The 23,154-nt window shown below is 41.0% G+C and overlaps 1 protein-coding gene across 9 annotated transcripts in view; it reads right to left on the bottom strand.

Moving 5' to 3' along the window:
- RALGAPA2 (Ral GTPase activating protein catalytic alpha subunit 2) overlaps window positions 1-23,154 on the bottom strand; it is a 329,915-nt gene that overhangs the window by 131,772 nt on the left and 174,989 nt on the right. For all 9 annotated transcript variants that reach the window (XR_004052562.1, XM_030914155.1, XM_030914151.1 and 6 more), the window contains 7 exons: window positions 21,264-21,392; window positions 20,359-20,417; window positions 15,778-15,886; window positions 10,346-10,456; window positions 8,922-8,990; window positions 8,505-8,642; window positions 4,997-5,180 (listed from right to left, as the gene is read on the bottom strand). Coding sequence is in view for 8 of the 9 variants with exons in the window: in XM_030914155.1 (XP_030770015.1) it covers window positions 4,997-5,180; window positions 8,505-8,642; window positions 8,922-8,990; window positions 10,346-10,456; window positions 15,778-15,886; window positions 20,359-20,417; window positions 21,264-21,392 (799 nt within the window). In the remaining variant the exon portion in view is untranslated. The remainder of the gene's footprint in view (window positions 1-4,996; window positions 5,181-8,504; window positions 8,643-8,921; window positions 8,991-10,345; window positions 10,457-15,777; window positions 15,887-20,358; window positions 20,418-21,263; window positions 21,393-23,154) is intronic.

Genomic DNA, 23,154 nt, shown 5'->3' with positions numbered 1-23,154 from the left:
CCCATTGCCTCAGAAACCAGATTATTTCCCCTAGGCAATTTAGGGCTAGCTCAAATCCCACAGCTAGTACTGCAGCTGGTGCTCTCTTGCAAGCACCACGTAGTGGCTGGAACAAGCTGATGCAGCCCACTACAGCATCTACAGGTGGAATAACACTGTGCCCAGGAAGGAGAAAATGGCTAAATGACCTTAGCTATCACCAATGCCCATAATACTCTAGCCACCAGAGGTCCTGAGCCTGTCCAAGTGAAAGTTAACCACAATTAAAACCAGCATTCAAGAAAGCCAGCACACTAAGCATATCTATAACCAAGGAATCTCACAGAGTCTACGTCACTCCCCTGCCACCTCTATCACAGCTGGAGTACCCACTGCTGGGAGACTTGAAGAAAGGTCACATCACCAGATGATCATTTGCAGACATTTCCCAGCACCAGCCTGGAGTGTGGCAACCCCACTGGGTGGCTAGACCCAGAAAAGCAATAGCAATCACTGTAGTCTGGCTATCAAGAACTCCTATTTCTAGGGGAAGGGGGAGAGCACCACATCAAGTGAACACCCCAAGGGACAAAAGAATTTGGACAGCAGGGCTTGAGTCCTACATCTTTCTGCTGGTGGGAAGTCTCCTGCAGCAGAGACACAATTGCAGTGCTGGGTGCAACAGGGAAAGTCTGAACCTCTACCCCAACACGAAGGCAGCCTGCATGCTCGTGAAGGCTTGTGGAGAAGGGGTCCTTGTTCTCCACTTTGTCAACCACCTTAGACACAACTGGAATTTCTTCCATGGGAACTCAGCATGAATGCACCTATAGATAGCCCTCCTGGAACAATTCATGGTGACTGCATCCTCACAGATGCACTCTCCAAGTTTAGGCTTGCAAAAGAGGCAGAATCATAATTCCTTTCCATATGGAACATCAACATCCCTCATCCCTACAGATGAAAAGAGGTGCCTGTCTGATGTGAATAGCCGAAACATTAGGACAGGAGTGAGGCTGGCAGGTGGGTAACTTTCTTGCTGGCCTGACAGGAGAGCTGAGTTAGTTCCCACTCTTCACCCTGATAAAACTCAGTGCATCTAACTGAGAGATCCCCTAGCCCCATTAATCAAGGCTGGGGCCTCAGTCCACCACTGTGTATTGTATCCAACCACCTGTTTTAGCTGCAACTGGTTTCTATCTAGAGATACTTCCCCTACTGGCCTGAAGCCTGGATCATCAAGAGAGTCAATAAAATACTGGGGAAAAATTAAATAAAAAAGTGCATACCATGGGGAAATGAGATAAGCTTCAAGAGATACTTGCCATTCCAATTCCACAGGAGACAATGAAATTGCCCACATCCCGAGTACGTAACTACTACAATCAGCATCTGAGAAAGTTAGCGTACAAAGACTCTCTATAACCAAAAAACTCATAGAATATTCACCCCTAAAAGCAGCAAAATCAAATTAGGCTATAATAAACTATAAACATTAAAGTCACATATTTAAGAGGAGGGGAAAAAGAAATTTAAAAACAAATACAGTCAAATCAAGAATAAATTCAAGAACAATTTGAAGAAACGGTCTACACAAATGAGAAGGAACCAGAAAATACAGGTAATATGATAAAACAAGGTTCAAAAGATCACACTAGGTTCCCAGCAATGGATCCAAACCAAGAAGACATCTTTGAAATACCAGATACAGAATTTAGAAGGTTGATTATTAAGCTACTCAACAAGATACCAGAAAAAGGTGAAAACCAACGTAAAGAATTTTTTTTTTTTCTTCCCGAGATGGAGTCTTGCTCTGTTGCCAGGCTGGAGTGCAGTGGCGCGATCTCGGCTCATTGCAACCTCCGCCTCCCAGGTTCAAGCAATTATCCTGCCTCAGCCTCCCAAGTAGCTGGGACTACAGGTACCTGCCACAATGTCCAGCTAATTTTTTGTATTTTTAGTAGAGATAAGGTTTCACCATGTTAGCCAGGATGGTCTGGATCTCCTGACCTCGTGATCCATCTGCCTCGGCCTCCCAAAGTGCTGGGATTACAGACATGAGCCACTATGCCCGGCCACCTGACCAGAGAGAGTTTTGTTATGGATGATGATGTACGACATTGAGTGAAAAAAAAATACCTTCAAATTTGAGCTCTTTCTTGCTTAACCTAGAATACTTACACTATCACCTTCATTTTTCCTTTTCACTTTCTATATGATGTATCCACTTAGCAAGGATGTGCATACCAATATATTTTTAAGCATCTTGCCTATTTGCTTAGTTAATATGTCAGTGAATTGTAAAAACTCCTTTGTCAGAGAAGTTTAAGCAATTATTTTTAGTACTTTAGAACTATCTTGGGAATGTTTGCATTAGCTCCTGACATTTTCTGGAGAACAAATATTCAGGTAAAAGAAAATTGTACATTGAAAGAAAAATGGTGCCAGAATTTAATTGTGTATTTTTTAGGTTTTTCCTTTTTCAATAACCTATTTATCTTCTGCTATTTTTAAGTGACAACTCATAATAAATAGTGAACCTATTTTAGGGATAGCCATGTTTTAGGGATATACTCATGTGGGATGAGTATAAATTGATGATTTTAGGAAAAAATAAATTAATTTTATTATAAGACATATGAACTTACAGTAGGGAACAACAAAACAAATAGATTAAGAGTTGTTTCAATTACTTAATAAAAATAATTTATCATTGTGGGGGGAAAAGTAAAGCAGATATGGCAGTTAACAGACAGTGGAGCTCCAGAAATAAACAAATAAATAAATGGAGAACAAATCAAGAGAACAATGTGAAAATGAAACATGTATCAATCACCTCCAACACAACTCAAAACAAGAGTGTTAGGTCCACTCCACGTCAAAAATCTCAGAGTCAGTAATGTATTTTAGGAACTTGGTCATTAAATCTTAGGTTCAAATTCCACCTGCTTTACTTCTGACTTGTACACACCCCTGCGAATATCCCTTAACTTCAGTTTGCTCATCTACAAAATGGAGCTAAAATCAGGACTGCTAGATTTTAAGCCCTTGCTCATGACTGTCACCCCCCGTCCTGTCTTTTTCATCCTCATCTCGCCTTTCCCTTCCTGTCAGCTTGAACCTTGCTCCAGACTCTGTAGTGCTGCAAGCATACCCCTGACTCCCATTCCAAGGCCCAAAGCTGGACCTTGGTCCTCCCTCACCTGGCCACTGCCTGCTGTATCCTTCCTCCTTCCACCAAGGGCCTCACAAAAGGAGTCTGACTCAGGGATATGATTGTCACTGCACAGGTCACCTGCTCATGTAATCTGGCTTGACCCACCACTCTGGTGAAAGTGCTCTGGCAAAACCTACCACCAAACACCTAGTTGCGAAATAAAACAGCCCCTGTTTCATTCTCACCTTCCCTAAGCTTTCTGAAGCAACTAGCACTGCTGACCTTTCTCAACTTCTTACCTGCTTCTTCCTTGACTTGATAGAAAAGACTCTTTCTTGGTCCTTTTTCCACTTCCCTGACTTTGCTTTCCTGCTGACATTCCCTCACTCTGCTGTCCTTAAGGATGTTTTTGCCTACACGATTCTAGTCTTGGGCCTAGGTTTTTAACTTGTGAAGTCCATAAAATTTTCATGGATGATCTAACACTTCACACCTACATCTCTTTCAATTTTTTTTTTTTTTTTTTTTTTTTTTTTTTTTTTTTTTAGATAGGGTCTCACTCTGTTGCTCAAGCTAGAGTGCAGTGGCACTGATCACAGCAGCCTTGACCTCACAGATTCAACTGGTCCTGTGCTCAAGTGATCTGCTCTCCCTGGCCTCCCAAAGTGACAGGATTACAGGTGGGAGCCACCAGGCTCAGCCTTCTTCTAATTTTTAGTGTTGAGACAACTGCAGATTCACATGCAGTTGTAAGCAATAATACAGAGAGACCTCAAATACCCTTCATCTCAGAGTAACATCTTGCGTATCTATAGGACAACATCACAGTCAGGAAATTGACATTGATAATAATCCACCTATATTATTCAGTGTTCACCAGTTTTACATGCATGCATTTGTGTGTGTGTGTTTGGTTCTACGCAATTTTACCATATGTATAGACAATATACCCACATTCTGCCTCCCATTCCAAGGCCCAAAGCTGGGCTCTTTTTTTTTTTTTTTTTTTGGAGACGGAGTCTTGCTCTGTCGCCCAGGCTGGAGCACAGTGGCCGGATCTCAGCTCACTGCAAGCTCCGCCTCCCGGGTTTACGCCATTCTCCTGCCTCAGCCTCCCGAGTAGCTGGGACTACAGGCGCCCGCCACCTCGCCCGGCTAGTTTTTTGTATTTTTTTTTTTTAGTAGAGACGGGGTTTCACTGTGTTAGCCAGGATGGTCTCGATCTCCTGACCTCGTGATCCGCCCGTCTCGGCCTCCCATCATTCTGGGGAGAGGGGTGCTTAAGTAAGAAATACAGCAGGCTCTAAGTCCTGACAATCCCTATATACTCTAAAATGGACTCTCTGCTATGAGCAGAGCAAATCTAAAACTGTAGCAAGTACATTTCCATCTCTTTTTATGATGCTCTCCTAACTTGGAACAATCTACGAGCTCCTTTCAACACCTGTCCACCCTGCTAAGTCTGGCTTAAGTCCTTCTTCATGGAAAGCCCTCATGGTGCTACCAGTCCACAATGAGTCCTTCTGGACTTCACTGTGTGTTTTCCATTAGATGTAAAGCTCCTTGAGGATAGAAAACGAGCCTTTTTTGTGAGTTCCAAGGATCTAAGACATACCTGCCTTGAATAATACAAAAACCATTTGAACTACTAAAATGGGAAAACAGTGGAGAAAAAAAAATAGAAAAAAAGAAGAAACAAGGAAGGCAGAATTTGCCATCACAGAGGACTCTAGGAACTAGGATTTCAACTTCAACAACTAGATTAAAAAAAAAAAAAAATAGTACAGCAAGCATGGCAAAAGGCTAAATCCTTCCTTTTCCTTCTCACAAGGTTTCATACTTGAAAGAATACCCACTCACCCTCTTCAACAGTCAGCAGGTTACCCAGTTCCGCTGATGAATGATACTGGACTGGCTCAGAGCTCTTCACATTTGCCAGTGGCAGGAAGGGGTCATAATCCGTGGATGACAAGTCAGCCAGGGTCAGTGTGTAGTGACTCTGCTGGGTGTACGTGCTTGAGCCACACACACAGCAGTGCAGAACCTGTGAAAACAGAGGCCATGTGCACCATGGATGCTACCCACCTCGTGTCCCCTGACAATCTGTCCAACTACTGTTGCACTTGACAGCTAGGACTCCTGCTTGGTCCTAGTTGGAAATGAAATGACCATTCTTAAATATATTCTTACTATTAGCAAATTTATTTTGCTCCTTTCATATCAATGCCAAGAAATATGTTCTCAAGGCAAAAGGAAAGTAAAAGTTAAGAAGTACTTATTGTGTGATTGCACATACCTAAGTCCCCCTCCTGTCCACCAAAGGTGGCACAGGTAGAAGGAACTAATCAGGGGATGAAGGGTAGTGGTGGGACAGGCCAACCACGGTGGAGGGTGGAATGAGCACAACAAGCAGAGATCATTAGTGCACGACATGAGCTTAAATTAGTATAACTCCTGACACATGAATTGTAAGGGCTAACTTAATACAATTTTTAAATTATTCTTATTTTGACAAGATTAGTTTCCCGAAAGTTCACTGGTAGTTTACAAACTGCAGTTGACTGGAGATCTATCTACTCATTTGAGGTTTTGTACACATACAAGCCATGCAAACACAAATCATCTTGAATATGCCAAAATGCATAAATGAGGTAATGACTGTACCAGATTTCCCTTTTTAATCATAACTTCAAGATCATAAACTCCAAACACTGATTTCTATAACAATCAAGGTAACAGTTGAAAAACTAAGAAAACACCATTGGGTTAAATATATTTCTGTAAAGTAAATTCACTTTTAGATGACTAGCTTTGGTTTGCTGACAAGGCAAGAGGCCTTGTGGTCAGGTACCCTTTGTAAATGGCTACAAAGTACCAAGAATTACAGTTGTCAGGGCAACCACTTGACTATGTCCTCTTCCTAGCAAAAAATGCAGTATAGGAAAATCCTTACAGCAGCTCTGTTATTAATTTAAAAATTAAGCTGCAATCACTGAGATAATTAATTTCTAGTAGCCAAAATGCAATAAATGTAGGAAGTGTACACTAAAACCACATGTTATGTGTAAACTAGCACAACTACTTTGGAAAATTATTTGGTGTTTACCAATAAGGCAGAATATATGTATTCTAGCAACTTCACTCCTAGGTACACACCCAACAGAAATGCATATGTGTGTATACAAAAAAAACAAAAAACAAACAAAAAAAACCCAAAACAACAACCCTGAATATTCGTATTTTATGGGTCCAAAACTCTAAATTATCCAAATGTCTAGTAAAATGGATAAATGTATTGTGGTTTATTCTGTGTAATATTATCTATCACCAAGAGTGAAAAATCTGCAACTATTCACAACAGTTTGAATAAATCACTGAAAAATAATGTTGAGCAAAAGATGTCAGACAAAAGAAGACATACTGTATGACTCAATTTGTATCAAGTTCGAAACAGGCAAAACTACTCTACTCTGTTACACAGGATAGAGGCTATCCCTGGACATGCGTATGGGGCCAGCGGCTAGGCGGAGGTACAGAGAAGGCTTCCAGGATGCCAGGAATGTTCTGTTTCCTGATCTGGGCTCTGATTTTACAAGCATGCTCACCTGGTAAAAATTCATCAAGCTTTCACTTACAGACTGGTGCAGTTTTCTGGAAGCATATTATACTTCAATAAAAAGTTTACTCTTAAAATACGAAACAAATGGTTATTTAGTAAATTTATGAATTTTTACTACGAGGTGACTTTTATAGTGATAAAGCAATTTTAAGAGAAATCTTTAAGAAAAGAAAGAACTCAGAAAAGAGATTTACATAAGTGATTGTGGCTAATGCAGTTGGCCCAAACCAAGCTCTGTACAGGTTTATAAGCCACAAAAAATAACAGAAGTATCTAATGAATCCTAATATAGTTATTAAAATCTTTAACTAATGAAGAAACCATTTAAGAATACACAAATACTTTTTAGTAGAATTTCAACCACAATTAGGTATTTTTTTAAAGTAATACTTTTAAAAATAAGGCAATAAAGTGATCAGTCTGTGTCTTGGACTCTTCTTTTATTATTAAAGGTTTCTTAGTAAAAGAGTAAACCACAGAATTTTCCCTCCATAACAGTAATTATTCAGTGGACATGCAAATGCTAAATGAACAGCCAAGGTTTGAGAGAGACTGTTAAGACAAATTACAGAAGGATATTATAAGCAATCCAGAGCAAAGGCCACCCCTAGTCATCAGTGTGTATGTGTGGGGGGAAGGGGTGGGGGTTAACTAAGAATATTTTAAATATTATAAAAATGATGAAGCTAATTACTTTGATGTGACATAATTCCTTAATTTATTTCTTAAGAATTTTTTGAGGCAAAATGATTACTGAGACCATTAAATCTTTTTCTTCCTTTGATAAATAGATTTTGTCAAAGTAATGCTGTATACAAATAGTTAGATAAAAGAAATAAGACCTGGTGTTCTATAGATCAGTAGGATGGCTGTAGTTAACATTAATCAACTGTACATTTCAAAATAGCTAGAAGAGAATAATTCCAGTGTCCCTAGCATAAAGAAAAGATAAACATTTAAGACAGACATCCCAATTACCCTGATTTGATTATGTGAATGTATCAAATTATCAAATGTACCCTGAAAATATGTACATCTAATATGTGCAACAAAAATAAATTAATTTTTTAAAAAGAAGTTATTTGCCCTAGGGAAAAAGTTAATGTAGATATCCCTATAATATGAACAGTTCTTTCTTAAGTAGACATAGAACATGTTCCATGAAAATTGAAGAATTCTGACAAAACTGCAGTTGTTTAAAGATTAAAGATGATACTCATGTAAAATGCATGCATCTTTAACTTGGTAACCACTGCTTCTTTATATCTGTTCTGCTTTCAGTCCTTAAGTTATTTACAATTTTTTTTTTTTTTTTTTTTGAGATGGAGTCTTGCTCTGTTGCCCAGGCTGGAGTGCAGTGGCAAGATCGCCTCTCACTGCAAGCTCTGCCTCCCAGGTTCACGCCATTCTCCTGCCTCAGCCTCCGGAGTAGCTGGGACTATAAGCGCCCGCCATCACACCCAGCTAATTTTTTGTACTTTTGGTAGAGACGGGGTTTCACCTTGTTAGCCAGGATGGTCTCAATCTCCTGACCTCGTGATCTGCCCACCTCGGCCTCCTAAAGTGCTGGGATTACAGGCGTGAGCCACCGCGTCTGGCCAAGTTATTTACTTTTTAAGAAAAAGTTTAGCCACCATAAATCCTTTTCAAAAGGGCAATGACAAATAAGTACACGCATAAGACATATTTTGGTGGTTCTCTGGCATATAAACCCACACTCCACTCCCCCAGACCCAGGTGGAGACTCACCCTGTAGATATAATCCAGCAAGGGGGCTCTGGCCGAATGCTGCTCCTCTAGGACTGCCGTGGACACGGGGTGGAGAAGGACACTCACGGGCAATGCCATGCACCAGTCCAAGAGGCAGAGTAGCAAGGACACAATAAACTGGAAGAAGAACATGCCCGGTAACTTATGCTGCAGTCTCTTAAACCTCACTACACACAATAATAAGAGAATTGTCCCTACACATAGTATTCAGTGGATATGCAGGTGCTAGATAGGCAGGTAAGCAAGTAAATAAATAAATAACATTTTCACAAAAAAGACTGTTAAGGCCAATAGAGAAGGATATTACAAAGGATATCACTAGTTGTAACATTATTTATCATTTTACCTTACATTAAAATAAAAAAAACTCTAGGAAAAACTTAATGTGCCACCTACCTTCTTGTCTGTTTCCACTGAGGAGTACTCTGCACTTGGTAAAAGAAAAGCAATTGTGGCCACAAGGATCTGCATAAAAGACAAATCCCCAATCAAACAGACCATATTTGTAACCCTTTGTAAGCCCATGTTAGGAGTCCCACGATGGCCTTGCAACTAAAGCCAGCTTGGTGCCAACTCACCAAAGAAAGGTGATACAAAGCAGAGGGCCAGCTGTGTGGTGATCTTGAAAATCAGGAAAAGACAATGGGGCCACAGCCACTTTCTACTCTACTTTTCTGGTTGAAAACTTAGGGGGGAAGACAGAGAAAAGAGTATTTCTCTCTGCAGTCACATAATTCTGAACATCAGTTTCCACAGTTTTCATAGTGAAGTGAAAAAATACTTCCAAAAATAATTATGAAAATGCTCCCATTTTAGTTTTATTATAAATTACCCTAAGTCTCCACCTGTTGTACTGGTGTAAACAGCACCCCTTTCATTCTCAAAAGCAGTCCCATTTAGATGAAAAATTACATCGTCACCCCAAAACCCTACTTTCCATTTCAGAGCATTTTATGTTCCCATGTCCAAACTCCATTTCACTCTAGGTCACTTAAGGTCAAAAATCACTTGTGCCTTTTAATGTACCTCTGAGAGAACAAAGTGATCTTTCCAGGGAAATCTGTCTAGGGCTGAGAGGAAATAAACCAACATCACTTCTTCTCTCTCCTTGTAATACCTCACGGGGACAAATCAAATTTCCTCAAAGAGTTACCACTGGATGTATAAGAACAGGGCATGTGTTAAAAGTGCAGCTATAAAACTCAGTAGAAGTGCCTTATCCCATGGACACCTACGGGACTGAAGGTGCCTGCTTGTGAACAGGCGAAGCACACTTGGATGCAAGTGGCCTTCAGGATATGACTGTTGAGAAGATTCTTCCTATTCCTTCCACCCCTCTCTCCCACCAGTTACCTACACAGAGGTTATCGTGGTAGCAATCTCATTACGGCCAGTAATCCTGCTAGGGCAGAAAGTGGGGTCCAGGGCTTTAGTCTGGGAGAGACTTCTGTTTTACACAACAGCCACCCCCTCCACCCCTCACGGAGGGCATCATAACCAGCTGCCTACTCCTTGTTGGCACCATCCAAATTGCTCTTGATGAATGAAGCCCAATCTACAAAAGGTCTCTTTGTTGTGGTCGTGCCTGCCTTTCAAACTCCCCAAGTATAAGCCTCTGTCTGGAATACTGCTGGCTTCTTTACATAGTGCCTGAAATCACAGCTGAGAAGAACCAGTCTAACTTAATCTTAAAATGAGTGACTTGTGGTAATTTAATAGTCGGTTCTCTAACAATTATTTGAACATTTATAATTAATTAAATATCAAATACAATAAAAAGAAAATGCTTATGTTTTAGTATTACAGAAAAAAAGACTTACTTCTGCCATTTTCCGAGGCAGAGAGGTTTCAAACATCTGAAGTTTCTCCCAGTAGGAAACCAGCAACTGAAGCACATCGCAAGCTACCTGGGCCACGATTTTGTTGGGAAACTATAATAGGAAACCAAATCCCAAAGCAGACACATAACTTAACAGGTGCATCATTCTTAAGGACAAAATAGTTACTTCCTCTCAGTTCCTTATAGATTACATTTATCTGTTTTGCCTCAAATTGATGAAAAATATGTCCTACTACCAGAGAGTTTAGACATCATCACATCACCATTTTAAAACAGCCTCTTCTCTAGCCTCATTGTGTTAATTTACATAACGTTCTACAGGAACAAGAAGCTTTCATTTACTCATTTGGAAATTAAAACCATAATTTCAAATTTCTTATTCAGCTCACATAAATCATATTTTTGAAAAATAGAGGAAATTAAAATGTATCCCCGTACGCTGAACCTTTTACAAGGATTTTACTCATTCTCTCATTGATAAATCTTCACTGACAGCTCTGCAAGGTAGATGTTATTTTCATTTTACATATGGAGAAACAGGGATTGATCAAACGGCTTTCTATCCTATGAAATAAAACTTGACCTACATGTATAACATACTAAGAATGTGTAAAGTCAGAGTGTAGGAGAAGATAACTAAGGAATTATGGTATACTCAATTATTTTGAGTACGTTTCCTGAGGCTGGCATGCATCTCAACTCATCACCAAGGTCTGGATGCTTCCATTTATTGTGATGTAGCATGTCTAAGGGCAGCACCTTAAAGGTCTTACTTTTTCATGCTGGTAGAGCATGGAAGGGACAAGGGCACCCTCTGCTTTTCTCCCTGGCCAGAACATGGGGCTATACCATTATCCATAACTCATTATGTACGGCAGGAAAAGTTCGTCACTGACCCTGGTGTAGGGACACCTCACTCTAAGCCACATGAAGCAGACCATCATCAATGTTCAGTGCCTCAGTGACAAAATGTACAGAATAAGGAAGATGAAAGGGAAAGGTTTTTAATTCTACAGAATAAACAGTTACTGACTACCCCTACCTGAGAGGCACCAGCTAAACCCAGGGCTGTAGTAGTTGCACTCAGGGGCTCTTCACAGCCTTCCCTGGCCACAGAGACCCCACATCCCAGATGACACAATTTCCACCAGCCTTGTTCCATCTCTCAAACACTCTGGCTTGCTTTGGCCCCATGGCCTTTGCACCTACTCTTTCTAAACTTTGCTTGGAACACTTAATCCCTAGGTCTGCATGTGGCTTGCATTGTTATATCTTTCAAATTATGGCATAAAATGTCATCTCCTCCCTCAGGCCACCACACCGCCCCAAGAGCTGGGTTGTGGCCCACCCCCTCAGCTCTTCAGCTTCATCCTATTCCCCTATTAGATCTCCTTCATGGCATTACAGGCTATCAGAGCTGACCTTTTTGTCTGTTATTTCCTGCATATATTGTTCACCACTGTATCTGTAATGTCTAGCATGCCCCCCTTAAGGATGTGCGTGGTGTGCCTAAGGTGAAGAATGAAACTCGGAGGGAGTGGGAGAACATGAGCGGGCACTGTGTGTGTTGCTGCTGCACCACAGTGGTAGAGTCACCAGGTGGAAAGATAAGGCTGGCAAAGCTCTGAACTCAAGAAGCTGGAAACAGACAAGGGAAAATTCTGAGAGCCGACCGACAAGACAAGAAAGCTATGGGCAGAGAGTAGTGGGACATGGGGCTTGGGGAAAAACAGGCAGAGAGACGGCAACGTGGAAGGAGAGGAGAGCTAAGCTGCTCCTGGAAGAATGCAGGGGGGATGTGGGGTCTCCTTCCAGGCATGCGTGGCAGGGCCCAGGCACCAAGGTAGGAAAGGTCGGTCAGATACAGGGGGCTGCAAGCAGGGTGGTGTCACTGACATGTAATGAAGGAGGTGGGGAATGGTGGAGATGAAATAAGCCATCCATTTGCTCTCCCACTTCTCCAGCATACAGTCACAGAAAACCGACAGAGAGCCACGATGAGCGCTCCAGCCTGTGGGCTGTACTGGTCAGCCTGGGGGTGGACAGAGCCCGCTGACAGTGGTATGAACAGTGATCTGTGGGGGCCAGTCTTGGACTGGTGACTCTGATCAGGAGGCTCCGTATTGGCAGGGTGAGCTGTGTGAGGGATGGACTTGGGTAGTGGGTGGGACAGACCATGGGCATTCAATGGGCGTTAAGGAAGTACAGCTGGCAGGACTCAAAGCCAGAAACAACAGTGGGGTAAGGAGAAGGAGGAAAGTCAGTGATGTCTCAGAAGACGGGATGGGAGAAGGAGCAGGGCTGGACAGCTCACAAGAGTTGGTGAGTATGGCTATGGCTTAGAACCACCTCCCCCAACCACCCCATGCCCACCATCCATCTGCTACTCCACCATAAACAAACCAGCCAAGCAACACCTCGCTGAGTGGAATGCTCTGCACATTCAAGGGTGCACCTAGGTCACCTTTGCAGGGCATTTCTGAAGGGTTCTTACAAGAGAGGTGGCACTGGCTTTATGTGGAGCCCGTAAAGCAGGAAGCCCTGCCAGGGCTTGCACTCTCCGCTACCCCAAAAGCAGGCCGAGGCTCGGCTGGCGGTGGGGCCAACGACCACACTGCCTCCTCTTTCTCCATTTCTCTCCCTCCTGACAGAACCCCAAAGCCTCCTAGAATCCCCTGTTCTCATAGTGGTGGCTGTTCTTCTTGTTCCTTGTAGCAACTCTTTCCCTTCCAGTCCTCAGTTCTTCGATTTATGTGCTATGTCCTTAGGTAAAACAACCCAGTTGCCACAGCAACACGGGAACTAGAGGGAGACAGGGGAGGAGGGAAGTGGGGAGGGAGGTGTAATCAGAGACCAGGACTTAAGTCAATGAGTTTCCTGTTATTAATAATGGTTAAAGACCCAACAACTTGGCTGCATCCTGATCCCTCTGCTTTCTTAGCAATTCAAGCTGGAGCCAGTTCTCTGACCTTCCTCAGTCCTCTTCTCTTTTACTGCTATCCAGAGGCGGGAGGATTCAGCAGGACAATCTCTCTGCTGTGCTGGGATAGCGGACAGAGTGAGAGCTCAATATGTGGTAACCACATTGTTTTTCTGGTATCTTATATTTTCCCCCAAAATTATGAAAAGTTGCAGAAAGATTATCTATCCTTCTACTCTGTTAGCAATTTCTCTTTCCTATATTATACAGAGATACACATATACAGTCACATACCTCCTAACAATGTTTTTGGAAACATTTGGTAAGCACCACAGATATTTGGTAAGCACTAGTCCCATAAGCTTATAGTGCCATATTTTTACTGTACCTTTTCTATGTCCAGACATGTTTAGACACCCAAGTACTCACCATTGTGTTCCAATTCAATATTCAGTTCCTACAGTATTCAGTACAGTAGTGTGCTGTATAGGTTTATAATCTCAGAGCAACAAGCCATCCCACAAAGTCCAGAAACCATCTAGGTTTCTGTAATACTCTTTATGATATTCACACAAAAATGCAATCACCTAGTGACACTTTTCTTAGAACGTATCCCTATCACTATGCGATGCATGACTCTGTGTGTCTGTGTGTGTCTATCTCCTTCAATCTAACACACCACTGAGTTATTAATAGTTTTTCTATGGAAGGAATAGAGATGGGGGAACCACCTTACATTAACTATATACCTCTAGATTTAAGAAAAATTAAAAATTTAAAAACAGATCTTAGAATTGAAAAAGGGTATTTAAAAATGAATTGGGATCCACATTGATATATTTATAGCCAACTTGTTTTCACTTTAATACATTATATGTAAATATTTCTCCAAGGCTTTGGGAATCAGGAAGTGTCCTACACACCTCAGTTGTGCAAAATTCCACACATGTGGCCACAGTGTTCTGGGTTTGGCTTTGGCAAGCTCCTTTGGTCCCTAGTCAGCTCATCTACCTCATTTGTGAAGTGGAGGTGGCACTGACACTTCCCCTCACAGGGCAGCTCTGAGGATTAAATCTGCTGACAAAGGTCAGCGGTCAGCACCCTGCTCTGGCTGGAGGGGCACTCTTCTGTGATACTGTGGTTGGATAATTTTTCCATTCCTCATCACAGGGATCAGCAGCAAGTGTTTCTCCAGCTCCCATAATACAACAACCACCCCCACCTCCACTCCCAGGTGTTGTGGAGGAGAAATGGGGGAGGATGAAGCAATGGGGGTGGTCAGAGGGTGTACTTGGGGAACAGGAGGCATTGAGTTTGGTCAGGCAGGGGCCAGATGCCAAGCCAAGGGTGGGAGACAGCACTGGCTGGTCATCCTATGCGCAGAAGCAGATAATACACAAAGGGTGGTACAGCGACTGTTGCTGGCCTGATGGCGACTGTCCCAGGCGTCAGCTGTTAAGTGCCGTTGCTATTATAGCTGTGTGTGGCAGCAGCACAGAAGGGCACGCAGCAGCCTGAATGCTGGTGTTAGGTGGATGGATGGTTCAGGGGTTGAACTTTGGTTCAGTGAGGTGGTCATTCTAGGGCCTCGAATGCTCCTGCACCTCAGTTTCTCCACCAGTAAACTGAGGACACTTACCCCTGAACTAAAAACTTCCATAAAACCCTCAGCACAGCACCTGGCAGAGACCAGGCACTCACTGGTTCCCTGAGGGTGGTAATGGCAATGCTATTTATTACCACCATTTCCAAGCAGGACCCAGGAAAGGACCCAGCAGGATTTGAGCTTTGGCTTAGAGGCAGCCTAATAGCACATGTGAAAGTTCAAGCATGTCTTTAATGCCACACAGATCTGCTTTTATTGCTGGTTCCATCACTTACACCTGTGTGGCCTCGGGCTTGTGGCCTAATTTCTCTGGGCCTTGATTTCCTCTGGTATAAAACAGAAATTGCAACATCTGTCTTGCAGAGCTGTCTTGAAGATTAACAGAAGTATTTAGAGTTTGCCATTACTCCGACCTAGCGTGAGTGCCCAGGGAATGGCAGTTCTTCTTCTCATTAACAGAACAAAGAGAGAAAGATGTCCTTAAAGTGCCCAAGATTCAGCCAGATGGTGAACACTGAGGGGCCTAAATGGAAGCTGTGGAGGTCTCTCCCAGGTCTGCTGAAGAGGCCACAGCACGAGACCCCACTCTCTTGTCACTCCCACCAACAGGTTACAGGTGTCCTCTTTGCGACAGGAGCTTCCCAGCCACCAGAGGAACCCATCTGGCCACTGGTCCAGGAACACTCGAGACACTGGTGGCTGGGCTGCAGCTGCCAGCAGGGGAGCAGCCATCGGTGCCCCTCCTGGGAGCCTCGCAGCACATGCAACGGGAATCATAATCCTTCTGTCATTTGGGGGATAAAAAAGATGGGGCTAATTAAAATTCAAACTGTTAAATGCCTCGGATATGGCTTAATATCCAATCAGCACCACAAACTGGTAATACCTTCAGAGTTACTCCTATCACATTGATGGCCTCTTTCACCTGAGGGTGGCTTGTACACTGTGCAAGCTCTTCACATATCCAGATCCCAAGGGAGCAAATGGCAATGCATCTTTTTAAAAAGAAGAAAACAGAGGAAAACTCTCATGAAACTTAATAAACTTTCTCGGTATTTTCAAATAACAAAACACTTTAAATCTATTTATACAAAATAGCAAAAATTGTAGATTTATTAGCAGAATGTCTTCTTGAAAGGAAAGATAAAGAATCCTCAATAGGCCAATTTTCAGGACAAATAGAAATATTGATAGTGGTTTAGTACTTAAATATTTAATTAAATGGTATATTTTCTGTTAATTCTCACAGCCCATGTATCACTTAGTTTTGATTTGTTTTTGTTTTTGTTTTGAGACAGAGTCTCACTCTGTCACCTAGGCTGGAGTGCAGTGGTGCGATCTCAGCTCACTGCAACCTCCACCTCCCGGGTTCCAGCAATTCTCCTGCCTCAGCCTCCTGAGTAGCTGGGACTACAGGCGCCCGCCACCACAAAATAATTTTTGTATTTTCAGTAGGGACAGGGTTTTACCATGTTGGTCAGGCTAGTCTCAAACCCCTGACCTCGTGATCCACCCACCTTGGCCTCCCAAAGTGCTGGGATTACAAGCGTGAGCCACTGTGCCCAGCTTATCTAGTTTTGTTGAAACTAATAGGTTATTACATTTTACTGTTTCAAGATATTTTTGAGGAAGAATAAAAAACATAAATCTGAGGAAACTGTCAAAAATGGAGTTTGTAATTGTTTTCTTTACAGTAATATGCACAATACCTACTACAAACATGAAACAAATGCTATATTTTATTTTAAAGTATATTTAAATACAACTTTCAAAATAAATTTCACTGTTAATTCCTCTAAACAATGTGCTAGGACCAGATACTCTTTACAGAAAGCTGACCATGCCATATACGTTTCTATTCTGTTTTTAACTCCACAGAAATTTGGCTTTCTGAACTAAAAAAAGAGAGAGGAAGAAGAATTGCCAAGACTTTATGATTTAGATGCAGTAGGTGTAGGAAAAAGAAGAAATCAAGGGTTTTCTCTAAATTTCTTAACTGAAAACCTGGGGGAATGGTGGGGCCATGTGGTGAGATGAAATCTGAGGGACAGTCAGCTTGGAGGAGGGGTAGGGGGGTCAGAAGCAGACTCAAGGGTACAGTTATAGTTGTGTTAAAACATTCAAGTTGGCTGGGCACGGTGGCTCACGCCTGTAATCCCAGCACTTTGGGAGGCCGAGGTGGGCGGATCATGAGGTCAGGAGTTCGGGCGACAGAGTGAGATTTCATCTCAAAAAAAAAAAAAAAAAAAAAAAGGAAAAAAAAAACATTCAAGTTGAGATGTCAAGTAGGCAGTTTAATATATAAGTCTGAGTATAAAAGTGGCTCAATGAAGAGGCAGATAGATAAATCAGCAGGAAGATGGTATTTAAAGGCTGATCAGAATAAGAGTACCCAGGAAGTCATACAGAGAATAGGCCCAGCCCTAAACCCTGAGTCACTCTAACATTCATCAGAGGTTAGGTAGAGGAGGAAAGGTCAGCACAGGGGACAGAAAGGAGAAAGTTCAGTGAGGTAGGAGCAAAATCAGGGAATTATGTTCTGAGGAACACGCACTGTTCAGGAAGAGAGTAATGAGAGACTAGCTGCAGGCTTGGTAAGTATGCGTGTTCAAATATCTAGTATAACCTCTAAAAGAAGGAAAGGGAGCCTACGATTTAAAAACAATTGAGGTAATAAATAGAATGGAGAAAAATCAAAAAAAAAAAAAAAAGAAGAAGAAGAAAGAAAAACAGGGGATGGGGAAATGAAGGCAAGATAAAGGGGAAATAAAAGAAGTACCTTATTTTTAATTGGATCTTTCTTTCCTATTAAAAATAAAGTATAACATATGATAAAAGAAGTATATCTAAACAGATCAGTAATTATAACAAATGAAAATGAACCTAAAGCTTCAGTTAAAAAATAAAGATCAGATGGGATAAAATTATCAAATCTGGATATATACAGTTTTTGCAAAGATATCTAAAAGAAGAATATAAAAAGGTTAATTAAAAAGAATAGAAAGTATTATTTAAAAATAACTAAACCAGCGGTCTTTAAGATAAAAAAAATCCTTCTTAGAAATAAAGAGTCACTAAAAAATATATAATATATTTGATTCACTATATAGGACAATTCTAAACTTTTTTTTTTTTTTTTTTGAGACGGAGTCTTGCTCTGCCACCCAGGCTGGAGTGCAGTGGCCGGATCTCAGCTCACTGCAAGCTCCACCTCCCGGGTTTACGCCATTCTCCTGCCTCAGCCTCCCAAGTAGCTGGGACTACAGGTGCCCGCCTCGTCGCCTGGCTAGTTTTTTGTATTTTTAAGTAGAGACAGGGTTTCACCGTATTAGCCAGGATGGTCTCGATCTCCTGACCTCGTGATCCGCCCGTCTCGGCCTCCCAAAGTGCTGGGATTACAGGCTTGAGCCACCACGCCCGGCCGACAATTCTAAACTTTTATGCAACTAATCATATAGCCTCAAAATATATAAAGCAAATTTGACAGTATATAAGGAGTAATACATAAACACACCAAAATAGCAGGAGATTTTAACATTTTTCTTCCAGAAGGTGATCAAGCTGGTGAAAAAAAAATCAGACAGGATACAGAATATTTGAAACCCAGGATTAAAAAAATTTAATAAACACAACTAGAAGACTATGCCCAACAAAGAACAGGGCATACATTTTTTTCAAGTTCATATGAGATATTGACAAAAACTGACTACCTAGTGGGTCATTAAGCAAATTTCAACAATTTCAAAGACTGCTGTAAGACATTTTGATCCATAAGGCAATTAACTAAGACATCAGTAACAAAAAGATACCTATAGAATTCAGACAAAGTAGTAACTACCAATAAACATGTAGTCTTAAATGTTTATATCTGTAAAGGAGAAATTAATATACTAAATATATAACCTTAAAGGTAAGAAAATAATATATAACCTTAAAGGTAAGATTGTAAAGAAAATAAAAGGAAGGACAGAAAAGAGCAGAGAGTGGGAAATAAAAGCAAATATACAATAGAGAAGTTGAACAAAGACCAAAGGCTAGTCTTTGAAAAGACTAATAAAATTGACAAATCTTTAGCAAGACTACTTCAGAAAATTAGAGGATACACAAAACGTGTCAGAGATTTAAAAAGTGGATGTAACCATAGAAGTGAAAGAGATAAAATATAATAGAGATAACTCATATACCAGTATATTTTAAAATTTAGGTAAAATGGGCTAATTCCTAGAAAAGTTTGGTTCATCAATACTGTCAAAAAAGAAAAAAAGAAAAAAAAAAAAAAAAAAGAAGAAGGAAACTTTAATAGTCCTAAAATCACTGAAGAGAATGAGTCAGTGGTTAATCTTCTCATCAAGAAAATATTAGACCTAGGTAGTTTTACCACCAAGGTCTACTAAATACACAAGAATATTAATTCTAATTCTGTAAAAACTCTTTCCAATGAAAGAAAATGAAATAGTACTTAACTCATTTTGTGAGACTTTATAACCTTATAATCAAACCTGATAAGTGAAGGATGGGGAAGGAATATTATAGGCCATCAATATAAAAGCAATTTTCCTGAACAAGTATTAGCCAAACCAGGTCTGGTATCACATAAACCAAGTTGAGGTTATCCAAAAATGCAATGTTAGCTTAATATTTGCAAATTATTATCAGTTTAGCTTCTGGTAACAGCAGACTAGGAAATTTGGACTAAGCCATCTACTGAAGATAACCAAAGAAATTATACAAAATACAAGAGAAAAAACCCCTTAAAATCATCAAATAGCTGATAAGGCAGTGAGGAATGATGGGCTGTTGTCTTGGAATGAGGCTACAGAGGGAGCAGAACATGAACCGTTCCTAGGAGGGAGTAAGAGGCTGAGCTGGGCTTCTGGTGACCTTATGGGGTTTGAAATTGAGGATCGGAGACAGGTGTTCTCCTCCATCAGCATTCCCAGCTTTGGTCTTCACCTTGGGAGGAGAGGCAGAAACTTTTCATCACATAAGTGGCCCAGAAAACCTCATGTATCTTGATCATAGGTTGCTGGCTACCTCAGATGCCTGGCAGAAGCAGCCAAAATTTTTCCAGACACTGCCAAATGTCTCCTGGGGTAAAAGATCATCACTGGTTGAGAGTCACTACCCTGCATATACACCAACCATTTCTATAAATATTTGGTTTATATTTTCATTTTCTTTCTTCTTGAAAATATTAGAGGATACATGATTATATTTGTAATCTTGCTTTTTCTCACACAAAATAGTGTATTATGTATACTCTTCTGCACTTTACAATTTTTACTTAATAATGATACCTTTTTAAATAATCATACAAAGCATCCTCCTGGCAGCATTCTTCCTATACTTTTCAGTCTGTATAAGAGCTCTGTGAAAGAATAAGTGTTTTCTTTTGTAACATTAACTACTTACACATAAATGTGTATCTTAAAATTCTAAAACAGTTTACTTCTTATTCAACATTTACCTTGCATATTCATTTGGTTCTTCTGTGGCATTCTTCAGTAAAATATTTATGAGGTAATGCTAAAAACACAAAATTAAGTAAAATAAAAACTTTTTGTCATAGTTGGTTTCCCACATGTTCTGACCATGTTCCAGGCAGCCAGGAACTACTGAAGTTCAACCAGGGAGCTCAGAGAGCTCATCTATGAGTGAGAGCCTGAGGCGAGAAGAACACTGGGCTCGGGGGAGTGGGTGGTGGAGGATGGGGGTCTCCACAGGGCCTCCCTAAGCCATTCAGCCCGTGGGAGTAGAGCGCTTCTGGTATAAAGCAAATGAGACTTCCAGATAGGAAAATCTCGGTTTTCTTTTACTTTAATTGAATTAAATGTTGTACACTGAATTATATACTGTAATTATGTTTTATAGTTTGATTCTGGGATTCTAAAAGCATTTTTGTTCACCTCAAAGTCAGTTGAGGAGAGAACAAATGCTTACTTTTATTCTCCAATAAATAATTTAGAATCTCAAATTATTAGTAGTATTTAATCAGGCCAACAATGTGATTGAGTATTTAGCTTACTTCCATTATTTCTTATAAATTAACTTGATGCACTAATGCAGTTAATTAAGTTAATAAAATTATTACCAAAGGCAATTCACTACATGATTATGGTCCCTAGGCCCAATAAACAGGTATAACAAAAAACACCTGCTATAGCTATAGCTATAAGGTCTAACTGCAATATGCTCTGAATTTAACAATGTATAGCCCATGAATAGCCTTCTAAAAACACCTACTGAAACATTTAAAAGATACAGCAAAATTTCAGGAATACGCAGATTAATATATACTAATGGAAGAGATAATAATACAGCTAGAATTATAAAAAGTGCTAAACTTGAGATACAGTCAAATGTATTATGTACCTTGACATCTTCAGTTCCTGTAATGGTCTCATTTACTTCTGGCACTGACTGCAGTAAAGGAATCTCCTGGTAGGTATTTGGAAAGCAGACCAGAGAGCCAAGGACAGTGACAGCCTCTGAACGAGGCGCCTGCACATAAGGAAGAGAAACACACACATTTCTCTTTTTGTAAGTTAGAAACATTAAATAAGCGACGTTTTATTCTTCATCCTAGATAAAAAATACCAAACTCGGTCGAGTTATTCTCTTCCAGGTGAATATTTAAGCAAAAGAGGTTTGCCTAAACGAAAAAACAAATTTCTAAGGAATGGAAAGTATCACTATACTTGGAGGTAAACAAGTGTTGTGGAAACTGATGTGCAGATTCATTCAGAATTAGAAAGGCCAATGACTCTCTCATGACTGTTTACATTGTTTTACTGCTAATGTTCTCAACAAAGCCGGATAAAGGATATCAACTTAGTATCATTTTGCTGCTAAGAACAATTAAGGAGAATTCATAGAGAAGTAGAGATGGAGGTAACTATCAGAGGGTAGAAAGAGAAGACAAACTACCACATTTCCTATCACCAAGAACTACTTTATGAAACAACATATGATGAGATACTATATTGCTATATCTAGTGAGATACTTTCTCTTATTTGCCCAGTGTTAGAATTAGTTATATATTTAAAAAGGCATGTTCAGGTGCAGTGGCTCACACCTGTAATCCCAGCACTTTGGGAGTCCGAGGCGGGCAGATCACCTGAGGTCAGAAGTTCAAGACCAGCCTGGCCAACATGGTGAAATCTCATCTCTACTAAAAATACAAAAACTAGCCAGTTAGCCAGGCGTGGTGGTGGGCAGCTGTAATCCCAGCTACTCAGGAGGCTGAGGCAGGAGACTTGCTTGAACCCAGGAGATGGAGGTTGCAGGGAGCCAACACGGTGCCGCTGCACTCCAGCGTAGGCAACAGAGTGAGACTCCGTCTCAAAAAAAAGAAAAAAGGCATTTCACTAGATTTCAATTCAGTCAACAACAGCAGCTGTGGTTAGCCAAGAACAGGGGATTACACAGGTCTGTCATCAGTTTACTTACCTATCTGTCCATCTATCTGTCTACTATTATGTGATAATTAAAATAATGAAAGCTCACATTTAAGGAGTTCTCACTCTGTGGTAGGCAGTCTTCTAAGTGCTGTACAAGCATTTCCTCATAAAGTCCCCTCACCAACCCAATGAAGGAGAGGCTATTGTTTTCATTTTCCAGTGAGAAAACTGACACTCAAAGAAGTTAAGTAGCTTTTCAATGCCATATGGCTCCTAAGTGATGCACCCTGGATTTGAACTGAGGCCATCTAGCTCCAGGTCCAGACTGAGCCTATAGTTAAGCACTTAGGCTATAAAATCAGAGAGTTTTTCTCTCTCAGAGAGATGAGGCACGGTATGTGAGATAGGGGAAGAGAGGCAAATAACAGCTATACACAATTCAGTGAAGCACCTGCTAGGAGAGCAACATAGTACGGGAGCCCAGTCCTTCATTTTTTACCTAGCTTGGTTCCCGTAAGTACACAGGTAAATAAAAGGCAATATAAAGCACAGCAGAGCTATTCTATGGGATGAGGCAAGGATTGGTTCTGCTCAGGATGTGTAGGAAACCTAAAACAAACTGCTGCTAAGGGCCACAGAGGGGAGTAGAAATCAGGCAGGCTGGCAGTGGGTGAGGGAGCCAGCTGAGTAGGGAAGAGGCAGGTGCCCATGAGACGGGAGGCTGAAAGGGTCAGAAGCAGTTGTCTCCAAAGTATGTTCCACTAGGGCCACAGCAACTGTGAAAGGGCAAAAACAAAGACTCCCAGGAAAAAGACGTTGCAGAGATATTTGGCTAAGCACAATTAAATAGAAGCGTTTAACA

Source organism: Rhinopithecus roxellana, chromosome 13, assembly GCF_007565055.1.
Source record: "Rhinopithecus roxellana isolate Shanxi Qingling chromosome 13, ASM756505v1, whole genome shotgun sequence".
In the NCBI taxonomy this organism is placed as follows: Eukaryota; Metazoa; Chordata; class Mammalia; order Primates; family Cercopithecidae; genus Rhinopithecus; species Rhinopithecus roxellana.
Note: the sequence above shows the minus strand (reverse complement) of the source record. Positions and strands in the feature narration are given on the sequence as shown.